This window comes from Panthera leo, chromosome C2 (assembly GCF_018350215.1).
Source record: "Panthera leo isolate Ple1 chromosome C2, P.leo_Ple1_pat1.1, whole genome shotgun sequence".
Taxonomy (NCBI): Eukaryota; Metazoa; Chordata; class Mammalia; order Carnivora; family Felidae; genus Panthera; species Panthera leo.
This window is the reverse complement of record NC_056687.1, coordinates 143,104,388-143,121,502: the sequence shown is the minus strand read 5'-3', so window position 1 is coordinate 143,121,502 and position 17,115 is coordinate 143,104,388. Positions and strand designations below refer to the sequence as shown.

General features: G+C 39.3%; 2 protein-coding genes across 14 annotated transcripts in view; both read left to right on the top strand.

Annotated features, from left to right (window-relative positions):
- The window catches only part of SLC4A7 (solute carrier family 4 member 7), a 111,113-nt gene extending 105,585 nt beyond the window's left edge, over positions 1–5,528 (top strand). For 3 of the 4 annotated variants that reach the window (XM_042955060.1, XM_042955057.1, XM_042955056.1), the window contains 2 exons: positions 63–170; positions 2,012–5,528. In XM_042955060.1, coding sequence (XP_042810994.1) covers positions 63–170; positions 2,012–2,093 — 190 coding nt within the window. In that variant the 3' untranslated portion in view covers positions 2,094–5,528. The remainder of the gene's footprint in view (positions 1–62; positions 171–2,011) is intronic. The other variant, XM_042955058.1, reaches the window with a different exon arrangement.
- A 2,537-nt stretch (positions 5,529–8,065) lies between these two features.
- The window catches only part of NEK10 (NIMA related kinase 10), a 224,246-nt gene continuing 215,196 nt past the window's right edge, over positions 8,066–17,115 (top strand). For 5 of the 10 annotated variants that reach the window (XR_006207097.1, XM_042955054.1, XM_042955051.1 and 2 more), the window contains exon 1: positions 8,066–8,213. The gene's annotated coding sequence lies outside the window, so the exon portion shown is untranslated. The remainder of the gene's footprint in view (positions 8,214–17,115) is intronic. The other 5 variants (XM_042955048.1, XM_042955047.1, XM_042955046.1 and 2 more) reach the window with 2 other exon arrangements.

Here is a 17,115-nt window from a genome sequence, read left to right as displayed (position 1 = left end):
GCGACAATATTAATGCTTTTGCAAGTACTGAATACTAACCAAAAAGTATATTTGTTCTTTAGTGTTGATCCCTCAGTTGTTAACATATCAGATGAAATGGCCAAAACTGCACAATGGAAGGCACTTTCCATGAATACTGAGAATGCCAAAGTAACCAGGCCTAACACGAGGTAGCTGTAACTATTTACGCATTTTCTAACCGTAGCCGATTTTCAGTTGACTTCTGCCTAGATAGCTATTTAATAAAACCATTACATTTAACTCAATCTGCATAAGTTTTATTCTCTTAACAAAACCAGCCCTTTTCTCTTCTTTCCTTCTTCCTTTCATCTGTCTATCCATCATTTCGCTGAATACTGGAAATCAGATATAAGTGCCAAAGAAGTTATTTTTTTAAACTCATGGTTGCCTATTTCCAAAAAGAATTTGAGCTATTTTAGAATAAAAGTGAATATCACCTATGGTAATATGGAATAAGTATATAAAAGATCAGAAACCATGTACAGAAAGATAATTATTAGGGGTTACATAAATTCTATAATTGGACGCTCCCTCAGTCATTCTTTCTGATGGTCCAAGCAAAAAGACAGACATGATTGTTTTCCTTGTTTGGTTTTGTCTTGTTTTGTTTTAGCCTGCCATTTCTTCAGGTGAGGTAAATGTTTTCCTAGAAGATAGTTGGAAGAAATTTAATCCATGGATATAACGGTCAGTCAGTTTTATAAGGGAGCGTGGACTCCATAACTATTTCATACCTCCTTCCTTAGATTTTTTGTTAGGTGCCCAAGGGTACTTGATTCCCTTGGGTCTGTAGAGAAATGAGGTGTTATCCAGCAGTGTACTCAGTCGTTCATACTCAGCAGGTATTCTGTGTCACTTTGGACCAGACTCGTTTTGTGTCAGTGTATTCTGCTTGGATATCCAATCAAAACTTTTCCAGAAAAACAATCACTAGCTGTTCCTCATTAGCTACTATCTTTCTGGCCACTGTCTTTTGATGATAATTGGTTAGGTTTTGTTCATACCTTCCTTACCTCTTCTTAGAGCTTTGCTCCTATTTAATCTCTATCCTTTTTTTTTTTTTTTTTTTTTAATCATTTCTTGAGTTCCGATTCTCTAAGCTGGACTAAGAAGTCAAAGACTTCTGTCTTTGATCTTAAAAGTTTTTAAGTTTAACTCTTTGTCATTTTGTATATTCCATGCAGCTAGAATTTAGCTTGATATTCTTTTTACTCTTAATTTTCACACCTTGTCAGCACTCGTGGCTGAGATTATTTTGATAAATGTAAAGACCTTACAATAATATTATTGTATCTTTTATATTTCTGCCTTTCATTCAGGTTGTTCCTCAAGTCAAAATCAAAGGGAAAGAAAGACAGTGTTCGGGTTATGTCATTTAACAGAAAAATGGGGGTCCTTCTTCAGTCTTATCTGGAGAAGGCAGCAAACCACAGTGTATTTTCATTTATGAGTTAGTCAATTAAATCTGTGTACATGGAATCATTGTATTTGATAGTAACTTGAAAATATAAAATAGATGTGTTCTGATCTTATATTTGTGAACCAAATTTGGGAAGAGAAAGTTTGTAAATGTGTTACATTTTGCAGGAAGTTGTTTGATGCTTATCTATATTAGCAAAGATCACTTTTTTTTTAATGGATTTGTCAGTGAAATGTCACATGCTACAACTGTTTATTTATAAAGTAAAATTAATAAACTTAGTCATAAAATGACCCATTTTAAGAAACTCCTCTTCACTTGTAAGAAAAACATTAATTTCAGTAGCAAACATATCCATTGAAAAAAATCTAAGAATTTTTAATATTTGTCTTTCCAATCAAATTTACTGATATGAAAAGAAAGCAATAAAGTAACAAATAGCAAGTCATTAGTTTATAGTATTTATAGTCATCTCAAAAGGGTGATTATGGATGCTAAGTGTTGGCCGTGTTTAGAATGTAATATGTATCCATTTCAAAATCATTTATTCTCATTCTTTGTTTTAAATAGCCCTGAAAAGCCTGTCAGTGTGAAAATAAATTTTGAAGATGAACCAACAAAGAAATACATGGATGCTGAAACTTCATTATAGAATTGAACCAAGAGGAACTATATATATAGCTATTCAGCTATATATATATTTTATTATATGTATATATATAAAATGTGTGTATTTCATGTCACTATATATAACAATATTGTACGTCATGCTATTTAATGCGTGACTACTGAGTTTTTGAGGTAGTGTCTGAAGTTTGCTAGGAACACCATGGAGACTGTGTATATGATGAAATAGTCTCTTAGAAATGAGGTACATGGTTCTTAACTCTTCAAATATTTATTTTGTTGGAAAAACATTTTGTGTTCTGCGGTAGAAAGATGTGGGGAAATGCATTCAATCTGCTTTCCTTGAAATCTCTTTGTCCATCAGTGGTAATTCATACCAACCTTAAGTGACGTACTTTGTCCATATATTTATAATTTTTACTTGAGTTACTAAAAATTTTTGCATATTATTTCACTTCTGTTCGTTCTTTATGGGAAGAACAGGGAGTCTTTATGCCAGTGTTGTGGGACAAATGTAACATGTCACGGCTTCTCTGCATGTGTGTTTCATTTATGCAGATAATCTGTATGTTTCATAAGCAGTGGAGATTTCTTGGCTATAAAGGTGGAACAATAGAAATTTTCTAGCTAAGAACTATAGTTTTGACATTTATGTTTTTAAAATTTATTTTAAATCTTAAAACTCCACATTTAGGTTTATATTCCGATAGACAAGTAAAATTGCAGGTGATTTTATAATTTAACCTATAGCAGTCATAACTTTATGGATTTTAGAAGCTATAAAATGCAAATTTCTAATAGTTAAACTTTGTTGCCTTTGTAGAAATATTTTCTGAATCCTAATGCTTTATCAGAGCCCAGAATGCCCACTCTGTTCTCTGCCTTTGCTGTCTTTTACTTAAAATGTGGTTTAGTTTGTATCAGGTTCAGGTCCTTGATTATTTTTCTATTGCAAGTAATATGAGGAAATAATCAGGAGTCAGAATTCTCTTAATGGGTTTATGATCAGTATTACTTTATTCTAAAGAATTACCTTTCATTTTCTTGTTTACGTTGTTATTCTTTCTATTGTATAGATACTATTTAATAGATTGTTATGTGATTGCATTTTAAAATATTTTATTTATTTTAATTGATATACTTAAATATTATATAAACATTTGAAAAGATAACAAATACAGAGTAATTTAAATTGTTAATGTAAATAGTTGGTGCTCACTTGCATTTATGGTTTATTATCTGAAAGCAGTTGACAGATTTTACATCTTTGATATAAAGCACTGCCATATTTGTATTTTAAAAGGAATTTAGACATTTTATGTATAGCTCAGATTGATGGCATTCTTTCTAGTTTGTGTTAGTATTGTTGTTTTTGCTTTTCTGAGCTGCCTTTTTAACTTCTAGCACATCTTTTTAGCCATCTTTTATATACTCTTAGCTCTACATGAAATAAATAAATGTTGTTCTTGTTAAGCCTGTAGGACTGGATGAATGGGGTTGTGAAACTGATTTGGCAAGAGGATAATTTACAAAAACCAAATGAGTATTGAGAAGCCACAGAGAGAAATAGCAAAATTGCGACATGAATATTAAGATGAAAATTTTAATGAAATTCCAATGCTCCCTTTAATCAGTTGTAATTAAGGTACAAAAGTATGAAAAGTTGATCTTATAGAGGATCATGAGGAATGCCAAAAGCTGATATTTTAGCAATTCTGAAGTGTTTTTCATCTGTTCTAAACTACTTACTAATAACTCAGATGTCATTTCCCATCTGAGACCATATTGTCAGATTCTAGTTAAAATAAGGGATTTGACTTCCGCTTCACATGGGAATTTGGAAATGTAGCTACGTTTCTTTAGAAAACATAGCCGGCATCATTTGGTACTGCCTGCCGAAGAGTTTAGACTCTGTTGGCAATCGATAATTGAGTATTACCCATGGTGCTTGTTATTCTTCGTGAGCTTGCACTGAAATGATTCCTGTTTATCCACAGCAGCATAATCATTTCCAAAGACCCCAGTATTTGCTGCTACATTTTATAAACTCCCCTGATGGACCTGAACAAGGGGGATTTCCTCACATCATTTCTTTGTGTCTGGACACCATAGGGTTCACAAATGTTCTTATTTTACAGGAAGGGGTTTTAAATTTTAAACTGAAAACTACCTGGCATCATAGTGTTTCTGTAATTTTATTTAATTATGTATAGTGATAGTCCAGTGCCAGAAAAACCATGACTTGCAAAATACGTTGCACTCAAAATGTTTTTGCTATGTTTCTAATTGTCAATGGTTTCTGCTTTCTTTTGACTACTTGACTTACAAAATGATCTGATATGACTACTCCATTGAAGAGCAAAGGTAACTCATGTTTATTAAGTAATTAACTGCTTGTTTTACGTGGTTATGATATTTTTCCACTGTTTTTGAAAAATAGCGATCGTGGATAGTGTTCATTGCAAGACAAGTGAAAAATATAATTTACTACATATATTGATTTTTAAATGTTGCCTTAAATAGGTGTAAATGAGCAGTAGTAATTGCAGTGTACTGATTTACCTCAAGGTGCAAAATAATTAAACCTGTACATATTCCATTTACAAAATAAATTAATATAAACAGCCCTGCACTTTCTTAGATGCCTTGGTTTCCAGGATGGAACTTAGTGCTACTGAATATCCTGGCTACAGAGCCACCTCAGGATTCTCTTCTCTCCACCCTGTTTTATTTATTTATAGATGTCTGTTTACAGAGACTATAATAAATCCTGATGTTGACCATCTGAAATTTACTTTCTTTTTGAATGCTATTTCACTCTAAAATAGCAGCTTTTGAGAAAACAGTGAGCTAACTTCCTTATGATAAAAGGATGATTCTGTATGTTCTCTAATAATATTAGGTATGTCGAAGTGAAGCATACAAACTTTCTAATGGGTGTGTGTGTGTGTGTGTGTGTGTGTGTGTGTGTGCACGCGCGCAAATGATGTTAAAAATCTTAAATCTCTTAAGTTGTTGAAAAAAGCTGTGGCGTATCAATGTTCACATTTGCCAAGTCTTTGTAAAACATGTAGGACAAAATTTATGTGCTAATGCATGTGTTTATAAAGCAGATTTCTTTACCATTCAGAAAGATTAACTTTTGCTTTCTCCATCCAAAAAGCATTTGTTTCTTCCTCGTACTTTATGTATGTATATAATAGCTTTCTAAGTTTTTCCTTTCACAAAGACAGGTTCAAAATTCCTGTAAAACATAAAATGATGTTTGAAACTGAGGTATTACACGGGAGCTTGCTGTCTTTCGAGGATCATATCACGGACATCAGTTCTGTAAATGCGCTCAACAGTTTGGACATGTGAATCCCGTTTTAAAGTGCTCAGATTTTGGATGTTTAAGCCATTGATATAACGTTGTGATTCAAACATGATTAAATCAAATAACTTAATGTTCTGAATTTTATTTATGTAGATTACATCATTGTTATCATACACAGTACAGATATGTGAAGTGTCTTTTGGTTTAGTCCAACAATTATTTATGTTTTAGAAAGTAAGCTTAAAGACTGTAAGGACATTGAAAATTTAAAATAGTGTTCAGAATTCAAAATTTGACAATTTTAATGTAAAGTCGGGTTTTTTTTCCTATCATATCAAAAAGTAATATAAGTATCAATAATAGGAAAACATATAGTTGGAAATGGAATCATCTACAGATCATTTTTAAACTTTAATTTAATTAGCACATACCGACTTCTACAGTTGACTTATAGCAATTGTTAAACCCCAGTGTTTTTTTAAATCAGATTTTTGTGCATTGATTTTTGTGTTGTGGCTTTTCTTTTGTTGCTTTAATATTAAAAGTTTGGGGTGTTTTGTTTGTTTTGTAGGGGAGTTATCTTCTAATGTTTACTATGTTTAAATAAATAGAAATTGAATTTTATTGTTCATTTATATAATATTTGATAGCTTGGTATAATTTCACAGTACAGTTCTAATTTTTATGACTTTTATAATTACAATGATAATATTTTCTTTTGTAATAAATCCAAGGTAAATCAAACATTTAAAATGTAGAACTGGGTATTTTTCATTTATATGAAGTACAAGTCTCTACCAAGTCTATAATGTGAATGATCCTGCCTTTCAAATTTCTTTCATAATTGTTAGAAGAAAACTATTTTTTAGAGATGTTATTGAAGTTGAAAGAGCAATAAAAGTCTACTGAACTAGTTGTTGGATATTGTCTTTGTACTTTGTTTATTAGAATTGCTGCGTAGCTTCTTCATGTGGAGGGATGGGGGTGAAGGAAAAATAGGTGATTTCTGTTTTCTGCTTCCTAATATTCATATATTTCAGTAAGGAGACAGAAAAGAAGATGAAACAAAATATTATGTGTTTCACAATGGCTTTTTGCTATTAAGAAATATTAAAATTAAATCCCTTTAAGAATAGACTGGTTCATTATTTAAGACACATCTATTTAGAATTTTGCAATATGATGTGGCATTAACACACGTCACATTTCATGATGTGCAGTGAGTGTGTAAATTCTGAACTCTCTCAGACTGAAGACTTGGAGGTTTTTGTTTATTTTTAATGGCTAATTATGATTTAAAAAAATTTTTTCCTTCTTAAAATTTTTGAAAAAATTATTTCAGAGAGGGCATGAGTGGTGGGGGTGGAGAGAGGGAGAGAGAGAGAGAGAGAGCGCGCACATCTCAAGCAGGCCCCATGCTCAGCGCATGAGCGTTTTGGGGGCGCCTGGGTGGCTAAGTCCATTAAGCATCCGACTCTTGGTTTTGGCTCAGGTCATGATCTCACGGTTCATGAGTTCGAGCCCTTCATTCGGCTCTGTGGTGTCAGCACAGCTTGGAATTCTCTCTCTCCATCTCTGCCCCTCCCCTGCTCTCTCTCTCTCTCTCTCTCTCTCTCAAAACAAACTTAATTTTTTTTTTTAAATATTAAGTTTTGGGAGATGTAGTCACTGCACTAATTGACTCATTGGTCATTTTGAGCAATATTAACATGAGATTGAGTAGGTCTTATATTTGAAGAAATATGGAGCATCACTGTGGATAAAATTGGGCTCTGGATTCAAACTGTGTAGGTACTACCGCACAGAACTGTGTAGAATCTACCCTGCCTGCGTCACTTAGCCAGCTGTGCCAGTAACCAGCCGGGCAGCTTAAGAAACTTACATCTCCATTTCACACTTCTAAACTAGAATGAAAAATAATGACTACCAGACGATGTGGTGGAATAGTGAAATAGTGTGTGTAAGAAGAGCACTGAATATTTTTCATTTTTTAAAGCTTGATAATGGGAATCCTCTTTTGAAAGCTTTAATGACATTGGTTTTTGTTTTTGTTTTTGTTTTTTCCCCAAGAAGCTTCAGATCTTCACAAAAGGTGAAGAGACGTGCCTATGCTAGGTGAGCGGCACAGATGTCTTGAATGCCAGGTCCCTTTTATTTTCACAACACCCTATTCTCATTGCCTGAAGTGTGCAGTGCACTCGAGTAGCCAAAAATGTGTCCCCGCCGTATGCAAAACATGTAGTGTTGATCCTTTCAAACTAACCTACCCTTTGCTTTGGGAGAGAATTGGTTTTCGTCCATAGCACTTCTTGAAACTAGGATGAAGCAGCTCTTTTCCCATTTTACTTCACCCATTTTACTTCAAATGCAAAAGGTTGGGCACGCCAAGTCCAGGAAAATCCACCGAGTTGAGGAAGCCTGTCCCCAGGCTAGTAGCTCTCGGTCCCGGTGACTGGCTGCTCGCTCCAGCTTGCAGCCTTGGGGCTAGAACCTGCGCGTTCCATGGTTGCTACGGTAACCCTGGGGCAGGTGTCACCCGTCGCCATGGCGCTCGGTACGCCGCAGCACGGCTGTTCCTGATTGGCCGAGGCGCACCGGCGCAGCGGAAGAAGAGGTGTCGGCATTGGCTCAGCAGGCGCCGGTTGGTGGCCTAAAGCGGGATTTGATTGTGCCAACGGTGCGGCCGGCGGTGCAGTCCCCGGGGTGGAGGGGACCGGCGGTGGGCGGGGCGGGCCACCCCCCGATCCGGAGCCGCCGGTGGCAGCAGCAGGGACGATGAGGAAGAGGACTTAGAAACTGGCCTACAGGAGGGACGCTCCCTCAGGCGCGGTGAGTGGGGCGGGAGCGGGCGTTCCTCTGCGCCGGCGCGCGGTTTGAGGCAGGGTCTCCAAGGAGAGGCCCGCAGGTCCTTGAGGAGCAGCCCCGAAGCCTCCGGGCTTCACTTCAAGCTCCACTCGCCTTGGGCTCGGGGCAGAGAGTGCGGGCTGTCGCGGGTAGGCGAGCCGCCGAGAGCCCGTCTCCTAGCAGGTGGGTTGGTGTCGGGCGGGGGGATGGCGGGCAAGTGCATCAACGGTGTTGGATGGCCCGTCCAGCTCCAGGAAGGAGTTATTTTGGTTACGTGGCGCCTGAGTGTGTGTCTTCCGATCTTTCCCGATACGCCTGACGCCTCATTCATGAAAGGCTTTATGGGTGCCGCTTTTCCGCCTTCCCCTTCTGTGATGCTGCTTTGCCCCTCTGCTTTTCTGCGCCACGTGGGGCGAGCCTGTCCGCTTCTATGCCTTCAGGCCTCACATGCCTGCCCCCCTTCATCTCCAGCCCTGGGCTGCTCCATTAAGGCCCAGACCCCCAAATTCAGCTGCCAGTTAACTCCACACGTGTGTAATCCTAAAAGCCATCTCCCTCCACTCCCACCAGCCTGCCTCACCCTTGGATTCCCTATCTTGGGCAGCTCTATCCGTTCAATTACCAAAATCCCATTCTGGGCAGTATCTTTGACATCACCTCTTCTTCCGCATTTCCATCAATGATCAAGTCTGTACCCTTTTTAAAAAATATTTATGTGTTTATTTATTTAGAGAGTGAGTGGGCGGGGGGGGGGGTGGTGTGGGCAGAGAGAGAGGAGAGAGAATCCCAAGCGGACTCCACACTCAGCACAGAGTCTGATGCGGGGCTCTATCTCACGAACCAGGAAATCATGATCTGAGCTGAAATCCGGAGTCCGAGGCCCAATCCTCTGAACCACCCAGGCGCCCCAAGGGTATATCTTCTAAATAGCTGCCAAACCAATTCCCACATCACCATCAACATGCTCACTGTATTCTCTCTCACCAGTCCCTTGGTTAAGTTCAGCAGCCGTCCCATCTTTCCCGCTTCCAGCCTGGCCCTATTTTAATCCGTTTTCCCCATGAGTGTTAGAGTGACCTTTCTAAATAACGTGAGGCCAGCTCGCTTCCTGCAAAGACCCTCCATTATCCTACGGCAGCCTCCTTAGTCAGGCCTTCCATCAGCCATTCCGTCTTGTCCGTTCCCAGAACACGCCGTGTTCTCTCCCGTGTGTGGCAATTGCACCTGTTGTTCACGCTGCCCACGGTGGACTCCAATTTTTGCAGCCTCCCCAACCCCGTTCTCACTTGCTCCCCAATCTTTCTCTGTGTGTTGCCTCGTTACTTTTCTGCTCCCTTCTCTAGACCGTCTCTGCGAGGCCAGGGGCTCTGCCTGTCCTACTCAGCACTGTTGTCTCTCTCTCAGCCCCATGCACAGAGTGGGGGCTCAACAAAGACTGGTTAAGTGAATGAATCCCTAAAATGAGAAGGCACCGTTCTTCGTGACATCCCTATGAGTTCCAGAAAAGTCAGAAATGATTTCTGGCCAAAGAAGCTTCTGTGTACAAAATACGAAAGTTGAGCTGATGGGTTTTACTTACATTTTAAGACCCTTGATGATTGGAAACTGTTTCAACTCACAGTCTTTCATAATCATTAGGATGGTCGCTATTATTATATGGTGTATGTTTCAAATGGGAAATAGGGACTACAGCATAGGTTGTAAGAGATAAGCTTTGGAGTCAGAGATACAAGGAATTGAATCCGGGCTTCAGCATTTTAGTTCAGTGGCCCACAGCAAATTACTTAACCTCTTACAAGCTTCTTCTTCTTCTTCTTCTTCTTCTTCTTCTTCTTCTTCTTCTTTTTTTAAAGTTTGTGTATAATAAATTTTTTTTTAAAGTTGGTGTAAAAATAAATATTTTTGAGAGAAAGAGACAGAGAAAGAGAGAACAGGGAAGGGGCAGAGAGAGAGGGGGAGACACAGAATGCGAAGCAGGCTCCAGGCTCCGAGCTGTCATCACAGAGCCCGATGCGGAGCTCAAACTCACAACCTGTGAGATCGTGATCTGAGTCGAAATCAAGAGTGGGATGCTTTTTTTTTAATGTTTCTTTATTTTTGAAAGAGAGAGAGAGAGAGAGAGAGCGCGCATGAGTGGGGGAGGAACAGAGGTAGAGGGAGACACAGAACCTGAAGCAGGCCCCAGGCTCTGAGCTGTCAGCACCAGCACAGAGCCTGATGCAGGGCTTGAACTTGTGAACTGTGAGATCATAACCTGAGCTGAAGTTGGACACTTAACTGACTGAGCTACCCAGGCACCCCAAGAGTTAGATGCTTAATGGAACTCAGCCACCCAGGGGCCCCAGTCAGCTTCTTTATCTGTACAGTGGGCTGATAATAGCACATATTTCATAGGATTGTCTTAAAGATTAAATGTGCATACTTCCTATCAAGTGCACAGTGCCTTATACTTAGTAAATATTCACATATTTACAAAGTTGAAATATTTACATGGATGTTTGCAGCAGTTTTATTCACAGTTGCCAATATTTGCATTTTAGTGGGTAAATGGATAAACCATGATACAACCAGACAATGGAATATTATCCAGCACTAAAAAGGAATGAACTATGAAGACTTGAAAAATCATGGAGGAACTTTAAGTGCATTATATTACTAAGTAAAAGAAGCTAATCTGAAAAGGCTGCATGTTGTATGATTTCCACAATATGACATTCTGGAAAAGGCAGAATTTTGGAGACAGTAAAAAAGATCAGTGGTTGCCAGGGCTTGGGGGTTGGGGAGAAATGAATAGACAGAGAACAGAGGATTTTTAGGGCAGTGAAAAGACCATATGATATTAGACTGATGGATACATGTCATTATATATTTGTCCAAACCCATAGTATGTACAACACGAAGAGTGAACCCTAAGGTAAACTGTGGACTTTGGGTGATCATGATGTACCAATGTAGTTCATTCTTGGTATAAAAATTGTTTTTTTTTTTTTTAATATTTGTTTATTTTTGAGAGAGAGATAAAATGAATAAACATCTCTCTCTTCTCCCCCACTTGTGCTCTGTCTCTCTCAAAAATAAATATTAAAATATATATATTTAAGTCATTTTTATTTTACTTTTTTATTTTTAAAAATTTTTAACGTTTTTATTTATTTTTGAGAGAGAGACAGAGAGAGACAGAGAGAGAGAGAGAGAGAGAGAGCGAGCATGAGTGGGGGAGGGGCAAAGAGAGAGAGGGAGACACAGAATCCAAAGCAGGCAGCAGGTTCTGAGCCATCAGCACAGAGCCCAACGTGGGGCTCAAACTCATAAATTGGTATAAAATGTACCATTCAGGGGGTGTGTGGATGGCTCAGTCGGTTAAGCCTCTGACTCCAGCTCAGGTCATGATCTCACCGTCCAGTCCATGAGTTCAAGCCCTGCGTCGGGCTCTGTGCTGACAGCTCAGAGCCTGAAGCCTGTTTCAGATTCTGTGTCTCCTTCTCTCTCTGCCCCTACCCTGCTCATGCTCTGTCTCTGTCTCAAAAATAAATAAATATTAAAAAAAATTTTTAAAATGTACCATTCTGGTGAGTGATATTGTTAATATGAGAGGCGATGCAGGTGTGGGGGCAGAAAGTATATGAGAAATCTCTGTACCTTCCTCTCAGATTTGTTGTAAACCTAAAACTGCCCTAAAAATGTCTTAACAAAGAAGAAAAAATAACACACTGAAGAATAGTGAAATTTCCACAGTCAGCCCACAGAAGTTATAAATCAATCTTTTAATTCATTCAAGTGCAATTTCTAGGACATCCTCCTACTTGGTCACAAACTTTTGTGTATTGTCAACAGCTCCGTTACAGGTAAGACACTCATTCATTCAATGAACAGTCACCATCTGAGGTGTCCAGGATGTCATGTCAGATAAGGGTGGGTCGAAAGAAACTAACCAGTCAAGTCTTGAGTAGGTGAAAAAGGGCCTGGAATGTTACTCTGACTTTCAGAGCCAGTCCATTTTTGAGACTGAAGTCAGAGTGAACTGAGTTGAGCACTTGGACAGGGAGAGGAGCTAGAAGGTCATTCAAACAGTTAATGAACATTTGTTGAGCATCTGGGAATTGAGCAGTGACACTGTTCCTTTAGAATTTATGTTCTCAGGGATAGTAGAGCAGGGCCCGTAGGGCACAGGCTCTGGGGTCAGATTGCCTGGGTTCAAATCCCAGCTCCCTCACTGCTGGATATGGGACCTCTGGCAAGTCACTTCACCTTTGCACCTCAGTCTCCTGTCAAATGGCATTGTTTTATCATGTGAATCAGTACCGGCAGATTTCTTAGAACTGTGGCACGTCCGTAGGAAGTACCATGAAAATGTAGCTATTTGTATTTCATTCTACTTGGGAGAGAGAGACAGGTAAAGAGGTAAAAATAAAGTAGGGTAAGGGGATAGAAAGTGTCAGCCCGGGGACAGGCTTGGATTTGGAAATGGGTCTCACATTTTTGAGAGACTTGGTCTTCCATAGGAAAATGAGCTTTAAACACACTCGTGAATCTGGCTGACATGTCTGATGATTAAAGAAACGATGAAAATGAGCGCTGAAGAAAGTAGATGGTTTCTCATAATTACTCATACTTACCTAGAGGTAAGGCTTACGCTCATCTCAGCCAAAATTTCTATAGTCATAATAAAGGTCATACACTCAAGTCGATCGATTTAGCATCAACTCAGAACATATTAAATCTTACATTGGGGATAATTATAACTGACCCTCAGCAAAGTCAGAGTGACAAAATGACAATTAACTGGCTCATATCTGGAAAAGAAAATTAAAAAAACCCTTGTATGAAAATTAAAATAACAAGTAGAGGAAGAATGGATAAAGCACAGCAGCCATAATATTGTCCCTGGGCTGTCAGGAAACAGTTACACAGTATTCAGTGTTGATTTTTCATGAAGGACAGGGGATTGTTAATTTCAGGGACGTGTGTACGAAGTAATGTTGTTTTATTACAGTGGTAAACGTTTCTCTAGAAAATTCACTTAGGCAGATAGAGAGCTGGATAAATGCCACCAATAAATGAGAGTTAGTACAGCATTAGATTCACAGGGAAGGCTCTCCCTGGCTATAAATTCCTATTCTGCCACTTACCAGCTGTGTAACGTGCACACATTCCTTAACCTCTGTGGGCCTCAGTAACGTCATCCGTGAAAGGGGACGATAGTGGTAGCTGCCCTCCAGGTTTGTTGGGGGACGTGTATTAGTTAGCATTATGGAAAGCACTTAGAATAGCACTGGCACGGGCTAAGCACCATGTAAACATTTGCTCTTGTTATCATTGTTTTATTACTAGATATGAGATCTTGGCCAAGTTACTTCTCAGTGCCTCAGTTTCTCCATCTGTAAGTTGGAGATTCAACAACACTACCTACCACTTAGGATCATTTCTTAAAATATGTATATTTTTAAATGTTTATTTATTTTTGAGAGAGAGAGTGAGAGACACAGAATCCAAAGCAGACTCCAGGCCCCACACGGTCAGTGCAGAGCCGGATGTGGGATTCAAACTCATGAACCCGAGATCATGACCAGAGTCGAAGTCAGACACTTGACTGACTGAGCCACCCAGGTGCCCCTAGGATTGTTTTGAAGATTAAGTGAATTGAATACATCAAAGTACTTATTATGATAGTAAACCTTGAATAATATTAGGTTTAAAAAATTAAAATCAAGACTACTTGTGACTTTGAAAATAAGCTTTTTTTTTTTTTTTTCTCATTTTGTGTCTACTATTTGTCATCAATGAATCAAAGCCAGTGAATATAGACAAATGATTTAAAATTAGTATGACAGGGGGTGCCTGGGTGGCTCAGTTGGTTAAGGGTCCGACTTCCACTCGGGTCATGATCTCACAGTACGTGAGTTCGAGCCCCATGTTGGGCTCCATGCTGACAGCTCAGACCCTGGAGCCTGCTTCAGATTCTGTGCCTCCCTCTGTCTCTGCCCCTCTCCTGCTTGTACTCTCTCTCTCTCTCTCTCTCAAAAATAAACATTACAAAAAAATAAAAATAAATAAAATTAGTACAACAGGCTCTTCGAATTGAAGTAATAGTAATATTACCCACGATAGTATTTATAAACAGCTATCATAATAACAATTACTTATATTTCTATAGCTATTGACAGTGTTAAAGGGGTTTTGCTTTATTTCATTTAGTTACAACTACCACTTTATAATGGGGATATTGTTGTTTCTGTTTCGTGGTAAAGGAGGAAGCTCATAATTAGGCCCAGGGACTTCTGGGGCCATGCCACAGGCACATGGAAACCAGGTCTCGTCCACCACCATTGCCCCTTTTGACTACGTCTCAGAGGTGCAGCCAGAGGAATTCACACTCTCAAACCTGTGACGTCTCCTCAGTGGAGACCACACAGTGATGTAATGTGCACATATACGCTACACTAGATGTAAATGTGAATACTTGTCTTCAGGAAATTTTATTGTCCTGTTCACGTATACTTGAGGTAGCCCCTGTTTGACATGAATATCTTATCTGCTTTGTGGCTTCCTTGTGTTTATGATGCGATTTTTGTCAAACCAACGTTCTGTAACAACTGGATCTGGTCAGCTGGGGCAAACTTATCGTTTGCTGATAATTTTTTTCCCATTACCTTTATTCTCTATGTGTCAACAATGATACACCAGTTATACTTGGAGCTTCGCAATCATGTTTCACTTGGGACTTTTTCATTCATTCATTCACTCATTCATTCATTCATCAATCATCCATTGAATACTTCTTTTGTTATAAACCAGCAGTGCTGGATGCTGGGGATGAGCAAATCCCTATCCCTATCTCTGACTAGTTTAGTGTAACTAGAGGAGACAGACATGTGTATTTATTGAATTATTGCCTGAATCTACCCTTTCATTAAGAACTGCAAGGCGGTGCCTGTTGAAGCTGTGTCCCCATGAAGGAGGTCAATGAAAAGTACCTTAAAGAATGGACACTTGAGTTGAGACATGGCAGATAAGGCTTCCAGGCCTTCCCATAGCAATCTGCTACTTGAGTCCAGGAGTAGAGATCCTGGGGTGTCCAGGAGAATTAGGTCTGGAGCAGGGTTTCAGAGACCAGGTATGAGTGGAGCTGGCTAGCGGGGGTAGAGGCATCATCTCTTGGAACACCTCGTTGGCCTTGTTAATTTTTGTTGTTACCCCCAGAGAGATGGGAGGCACACAAAGGCTTAATTGGTCAGAGTTGCACCATATGAAGGGTACTTTGGTTGCTGTGTGGAGATCAGGTGTTGTGTTGTTGGGCAGAGAGAATAAATGGAAGTGGAGGGACTGTTTAGGAATGGATTGCTGTAGTTCAGGCGAGTGATGAGGTAGACAAGGGTGTCGGCTCTGAGGGTGGAACCAACCCTAATATATATATATATATATTTCTAATATGGTCCCTATTAGACCATATTAGAAATAGCAGAAAAAATATTAGAAATAGCAGGGAGCATATTAGAAATAGCAGAAAAAATAGGATGTAGTGGCCAAATGACTGAGGGGGTGAGGAAGAGGAAAGTACCATTTTTCTGAGGTGCACCCACAGGGCCGTGCTCTGAGACTTTTTTGTGACTGTTTTGTTCCATACGTTGGCTATAGACTTAGAGGCTGCCACTCATTCATGTACCATCTTCCACCTCGGTCCACATTCCTCAGCCCCAGTTCGACTTCTACTCACTGTCTCCCCAAACCACTCCTAGGATTTTGCCTCCATCCCTTTATTCATTCACTCCCCTGGAAAGTTCTTCCCAAGCCCTACCCATTTTCCTGGGCCTTCTTCAAGTCCCCAGTTCATGAACCTTTCCATAACGTTTCAGCCCACAGCGATCTTTCTTTCTCCTGAATTCATTCAATTTATAGTCTCCTTTGGAAGTTAATTTCCCCTGCTTTTTGACATTTCTTGTGCTCTTATTTGATCCCATGTATTAGTCTGTACCATAAGAAACTATCCTGTTTTTTTTTTTTTTTTAAGACCCGATATCAGTAGTTTTCTACTGCGTAAACTACATATTTGTGATTTCACACACACACTGAGATGTGGATAGGTTGTTTTTGCAGTGCCCGGTAATGTCGTGTATGCACAGTCAGAGCATGATAGATCATAAAATGCACTTAAAATAGGGTGTTACTGGATGAAATTTAATTTTATTTCATGACTTAAAAGTACTTATAGTTTTTTGCAGTGCTGCCTAGTGTTAGGAACATGGATGTGTTAACTCAGTGTTCTCTTTACCCCGAAAAGGTCTAGGGGGTTGGGCTGAATCCATATTGACTTATTACCACCATGACTCATTTATTATTGTGACTTATTACCATGATGGCTGACTTAGGGGGTAAGACATTTTTGACCATGTCTTATTCAGTGCAGTAGCTTCAGGGCTTGGCATAGATGAGGGGATCAATAATCACCTTTTGAAGGAATGAGTGAATATCATTGTCCCCTTTCTCACACAGAAACAGAGGATAGAATGTAATCTTGCTATGTTTGGGGTCAGTAAGAAAAGAGAAGTTTGGTGTGCTACTTAAGTTACTTTCATTGACTGGTTAATAAAAATGTTCCTTTCATATCATCTGGACCTTTTTTGCCTTTTCAATACCACCACTTAACATATGGGCCTCAGATTTCGTTTAACACAGGTGCACGATAAGCTATGTCTTGAGCAGGTTTGGGTAAGCAGCCACATGAGGCGTGAATAGACATACCACAGGCATCATCAGGCAGTGGCAGTGGAGGGGGTCCATAAAAGCTATATTCCTATCTGCAGATGTTTCCCTTTATCAAGAATGGTGTGAGTTTGAATGGGACTAAAGCTTGGAAAAAGAAAATGATAACGGTACCTGTGGCCACATA